Below are 5,775 nucleotides of genomic sequence, written 5' to 3'. Positions count from 1 at the left end.
AGGAGCAGCTGGGTTCTGGCACAGGTAAGCTTTTCCCTGGTATGAAAAGGTGGAGAGGAGCAGGCAGGAACCTTAAGGAGCCTTTTGAGAAAAGGAAATGCCATCGATGAAACCTCCACCAAGGATTTTGGCTGTGGTTTTTTTCTGGGTTTCACTACAGCCCCTTTTGCAGGGAGGCTGGCACAGCTACAGCTTAGCATGGGTACGAGTTGCATGCTGGGCTGCAGAGGCCTGATCCCAGGGAGGGGAGGGGGTGCCCAATTTGCTTGTGTGTGGACATAACCGAACCGATCAGTTCCTGGGGTTGCCTGGCTCCTCCAAATGGGGCCTCACACCTTTGGAAATCGTGGAGCCTCAGAGCTCAGCCTGAGCATTCCTGGGCAGGTAGAGAGCTGTCCTTGCAGCTGTGTTGTGACAACTGTCAGGCCGGGCCGTGTGAGTCACGTTTCTAAAATGCTTAGTGTTGTTCTTTGTGTTGGTAACACAAATACATCGCTTGATCTGTGGGGGTAGGGATCCTGCTTTGCCTTTTACAGGGCGATAGTCTCTCATACAGAAAAACATCCTCCTGGGAGCACAGCTGTAGGTGGTGAACTTGTTGCTAGTTTCAAGGGCTTCCCAGGTGCAGAACCCCTGTTTGGTCTCCTGCTGCTCAGGGATGAGAGGAAAATCTAGATTTTCAGTTAAAAGCCTCAGAGTTACTTCTGGGTGGCCACTAGCAAATAGCAGTCACTGCATTCCTTTTCCAGCTGTTAGGCCGGAAGCTGTGCCTGCATCAGGCGTGAGGAAACGGCCTACGGTGGGGTGTAGGTGTCTGACACTCAGGGAAACGGTGTCTGTGAATGGGAGGGATAAAGTGGCTGCAGGCTTGGCTTTTGTACGAGGGGTGTCGCTTCCTCTCTCGGCAGGAGGATTTTCAACGCGTCCCTTCGTAAGGAGCGTCCAGCGTCAGAGCTTGTCATCCAGATCTTCTGTCACCAGCCCACTGGCAGTGAGTGAAAACGGCATCAGGCCCTCCTGGTCGCTCTCTGCAAAACTGCAGTTGCGCTCCAACTCTCCCTCCCGCTTCTCCGGAGATTCCCCTGTACATACCTCTGCTTCCACCCTGGAGAAGATCGGGGAGGCTGCTGATGATAAAGTGTCCACCTCTTGCTTCGGCAGCCTGCGGAATCTCTCTAGCAGCTACTTGGAGCCCTGTGATGGCAGTCGGCGGGAGCACAGGACGGCTCGCAGGGCTCCTCTGGCTGTCATGGAAGGGGCATTCAGGGAAGAGTCTGTAAGGACATCTAGCTCGGACCTTTCCGATGGGTATGGTAAAAGCTCCATGCAGCCGGACAGGAACCACCCTGCTTTGGACCCTTTTGATAACAACAATCAGATCGCTTTTGTTGATCAGAGCGATTCTGTGGATAGCTCTCCGGTCAAGGAGGTGAGAGGCCCCAGTGGGACAGGGCTGGCTGCAGAGAAGGCGGACGGCACCCCTAAGAAGCTTCACAGCTCCAAGGGAGCTTCTGAGCCAGACAAAAGTTTGAGGAAGGGAAGGACAGTCTTACCTACCCAAGAGACCAAAGTCTCTCGCTCTTCTCCTCCACTAAAGAGTGCCCAGAAGGTTTCCCGGTCTAGAAGCAAGGCGGACTCTTCTAGGGCCAGTGGGCGACACGGGTCTCCTGCTCCCGCTCAGGCTAGGAAGGACCATAGCACGAAGGCCCTTGAGGTGACCGTCCCGTCGGCTCCACAGAAGCAAAAGGCAGGTTCTTCTCCCTCCTCCACAACTGCCAAGAAAACCCCATCGGGCTCATTGACTAAGGGCTCTTCTGGGAAGAGCCGGACTTCAGACCGCAGCCTCAGCAGAGAGGGCTCTAAGGTAAGTCTGGGCTCGGATAAAACGAGCATTACCAGCAGTTCAAGAACGAGCTCCCCACGGATAAGCCACTCCAGGAGTGACAGCAGAGCGGTGGACAGCAAGCACGTGCGGAGTTCTTCCATGGCCAACCTGCGGTCTCCGAACGTTGGCGTGCGCTCTGGTTTGAAGAGGGACAGCAAGTCGGAAGAGAAAGGGTTGTCGTTCTTTAAATCAGCCCTAAGGCAGAAGGAGACGCGGAGGTCAGCAGACCTGGGCAAGACAACGATGCTCTCAAAAAAGACGGCGAGTGGCAGTTCCAAGTCCGGCAGTAAAAATGTGCTGGAAGAGAAATTGGAGAAGGGCGTTGTGCCACCAGCCCCTCAAACCAATGCCAACATTACGGCGAAAGAAAAACTTGTCCCAAAAGATGCCACACCCAACAAACATTCTCTGCTACCCAGTCGCAAGTCCAAGTCTTCCCAGCTAGATCCCGGACTCCAGTCTCCTCCTTCCAGTGGCAAGCATCCTGCTGACAAGCCGCTGAAGAGGTTACCTTCCAGCATGCAGGTGTCTGTACGGCCTTCTCTGGAACCTCAGTGAAATGCTGCAAGCCAGGTGTCTTTTCTGCTGAGAAGCTAATTTATTCTGAGCTCTTGTTTTGGGTTTTTTTGTTCATGTGCCTAATGTATGTTTTGAGGAAAAGTTTAACTGCAAGTTGTCAAAGCGCCTTTGATTCTGCCATCAAACCAAATAGCCAGAGGCAGCCAGCACTGACGCGAGTAGCGTAGCCGGAGTCGTTGTGAGCGTCCCATAGCACTTGTACAGGAGTCTTTCTAGAAACTGCAACGACTTTCCTCAGATTCCAGGTCTGAAATCTGACTGTACTGACACTAGTGTGCTTTGTAGAGCTGTGAACTGATCCTCCTTTGGTCTTGTTCCGAGCAGGCTGTGTCCACGCTGGTGTATGGCCTTGTTCTGAGCTGTGGAGGATGCAAAGGAAGCTGGAGAGACTGCCGCTGCTTTATGCTCTCTCTCAACCCTCTCTCTGCTCCCCTCCATTTTTCAGGCTTTCTAAAGGGCAATATTTCAACACTAATGTTGTTTCTCAGGTATATACTCCGCCAGTATAGGAGGGACTAGCATTAGTGGATGGACAGAAAGGTACCTGTGTGTCCGTAATGACTTCATTTTTGTGTTCCAACAGCAGAAAGGTGGTTTTCCCATGAAAGGTAACCTGCGTTTTCTGTTCCTGTGTCTGTGAGGAGTGTTACTCTGTCCGTACCTAAAGCGACCTCTGTCCTGTCCTCTGTGAGTACCCCCTCTCGTCTGAGGCACTGTACTGAGCCGCGGAAGCAGGCACCAAGCAGCGGCTGGTTGCCAGCTCGTCCCTGTGAAGTGCTGGCCAGGAGATGTTGTGGTGCTGTGGGGAGCTGTGTTCCTGCTCCGGTGTGGCAGGGATGCTGTTAGGGCCCTGTCCAGGTTCCTCCTGGGAAGAGGTATTCCCAGCGTGCTTGGGTGCTTCATCATAAAGGTGTGAATGCAGCATCCGTTATCTGTAGGAGTGATGTTTAGGTGAGCCAAGTGTCGTCTTCTCTGCCCTCTCCGAGCATCCTTTGAGCAAGCCCTTTCATGTGGGTACCCAAACACCGTGGAGCAGTTTCCACACTCTCCAGGGCGCTGCTGCGTTCCCCCTTGGCACGCTTGTCACCCTCCCTGGCGCGTCTCAGTGACCCGACCCCCTTCTTGCTTGGCCGACAGTCTCTGTCAGCGTTACAACACTACATCTAGCGACGTCTTTGTTGACACTCTCTTCTTCCAGGGAAGATTCCCCAAGCTCTTTTAGATTCCTCTGAAAAGGTGGATTCCTCAAGTCCTTTCCACACGTGTAACCTTGTATTGGATTCCCTGCGTTCCAGCGACGTGCTGCGGGCCCTTCCCGTGCAGCCGCAGCCTCGCGGGGGTCGCGACACGCGGCACCTGGGCCGGGTGTGCTCGTCTCCTGAATGGGGTGTTTGCCTGTCGTGTGGCCTGTGGTGGGGCAGAGCCGCTCTGGCTTAGCGTGGGGACGGGCATCTTCACACATCTTGGCTGTCAACGTCCCGAACAACCGAGCTGGGGGTGACTGAGCTCGTCTGTTCTGCCCCCTCCCGCGCTGATGTGCTGGTGGGGGGGCAGCCCTGCCCCCGGCTCTGCTGGGCACGTTGCTGCTCCGTGATCGCTTTCCATGCTCGGCTCAGTGCATGTCTGCAGAAGGCTTTGGAGAGATGCAGATGAGGGTGCTGACACCTTGGGGAAGAGGCAGCGTGCGTGGAGCCGAGCTGGGGGTGCGCCTTGCGCGCTCCCCATGGCCGTCTGCAGTCCTTGCCTTTGCGCGGCCCAGAAGCAGGGCCGGTAGCCCACGTCTTAACAACGTGCTGGACTCCGTGCCCTGGGCTGTGTGTTTAAACCCCAGCACGCCCACCCTGATGCGTTTCTTCTCCCAGGCATTGTTTCAGCCTCCTGTTGCGGCAGCTGGCAGCCAAGGTGGCATTGCTTCTGCGTAACTCCACGACTGGGATTATTCCTGGGTTACTTTTGGTTACATCCAGCAGAGCAGATAAGGCTTGCTTCACGTCGTAGTGCTTAAATTACTTCCTGAAATGGTGACGTTGAAGTCTTTGTTCAAGGTTTTATCTGCATTAAGGTCTTGCACTGCGGTGGCTCTTCTAACAACTCTTCCAGCAGTAATGTAGTTCTGGTAGCCAGTGCTAATGTGGTTTGGCAGTTTTAATCGACAGAGCCCCGTTTTCTGGGTGTTTTACTGTGGGACATCTGTGAAAGGTTATTTTTATCAAACGACATTTTCTTTTCATGCCATCGTTAACTGAAGCAGCTTAAACTGGGGGCTGGTGTCTGGTTTTGAGGCGTCTTTGCTCCTGTATTGCACACCTGGATGGAAGGAGATTGGAAGTCATGTCCGACTCGGGCGTTTCAGCTGAACGCTGGTTCGCTGTGTGTGTATCGGGGGCAGGAGCATGGTCGTTAGAGCTCCCATTTGGACAGAACGGGAATGGGAGGTCCTGGTGTTCCAGCAGCTCCTGTCAAAAGAAGCTGAAACTCTACAATCCCGTGATAGGCCATCCAGCGCTTTTTTTGTGTATTCCCCATAATTCCTGATGGAGATTCCTGCCAGCTCCAGCACTGTCTGCTCTGGGTGTGCTGCCAGGATTTCGTGCCTGTCCCTCTGAAAGCAGCAGCTCTGGTGCACAGGCTCCTCGCTCCACAGATGAGCTCGGAGCGGGCACGAGAGGCGGCAGTGAGTGCTCTGCCTTGGGGCAGACGCGCCGCTGCTCTGTGGGCTGCCAGCCTGTTCTCTGGCTCAGGAGGGCCTGACCTGGGGCGTCCTGACGCAAAATGCTTTGACACACAAGGGTGAAGTGTAGTTCCTGTTGAATATAAGGCGCAGCGAGATGTGTAAGCGTGCCTGGGCAGGACCTGGCGAGTGCGGCCCCTGTTCCGTGACACAGCAGGCTGAAAGCAGCTGTTTGCTGCTCCGCTCTCGGGTATCGCGGTTCCCAGTTGTACGTGAGCTTCTTTGCACAGGAGAGGGTTGAAGGGTTCAGGAAACCTGCGTGGAAGATGTCCCTGCTTGTGGCAGGGGGTTGGATCATCTCTAAGGTCCCTTCCAACCCAAATCATTCCACGATTCTGTAAGTGTAAAGCCAGGCCTTGTTGCTGTTAAATCCCGGCTCTGTCAGTGATGCGGGGTAAATCTTTCCAAACTGGTCGTAGGTTATTGCAGGTCCTTCGGATGGTTTGGGGAAAGGCAGCATCGGTCTTCTCTCCTTGCGTCAAGGCAGGCCCGTTTCTTACCCCTTTCATGCATTGGAGTTCCTGTCCGTGTGTTGCCCAGACAGAAGGACGTGGTGTGGTGCCGGGGAACACTCCAGAGC

At 54.5% G+C, this 5,775-nt stretch overlaps 1 protein-coding gene across 1 annotated transcript in view; it reads left to right on the top strand.

Moving 5' to 3' along the window:
- The window catches only part of USP31 (ubiquitin specific peptidase 31), a 13,710-nt gene extending 11,267 nt beyond the window's left edge, over positions 1–2,443 (top strand). The window contains exon 15 of the mRNA XM_010147426.1: positions 909–2,443. Within this exon, the coding sequence (XP_010145728.1) occupies positions 909–2,443 (1,535 nt within the window). The remainder of the gene's footprint in view (positions 1–908) is intronic.
- The last annotated feature ends 3,332 nt before the right edge of the window (positions 2,444–5,775 follow it).

Source organism: Eurypyga helias, unplaced genomic scaffold (genome assembly GCF_000690775.1).
Source record: "Eurypyga helias isolate BGI_N326 unplaced genomic scaffold, ASM69077v1 scaffold33682, whole genome shotgun sequence".
Lineage (NCBI taxonomy): Eukaryota > Metazoa > Chordata > Aves > Eurypygiformes > Eurypygidae > Eurypyga > Eurypyga helias.
Note: the sequence above shows the minus strand (reverse complement) of the source record. Positions and strands in the feature narration are given on the sequence as shown.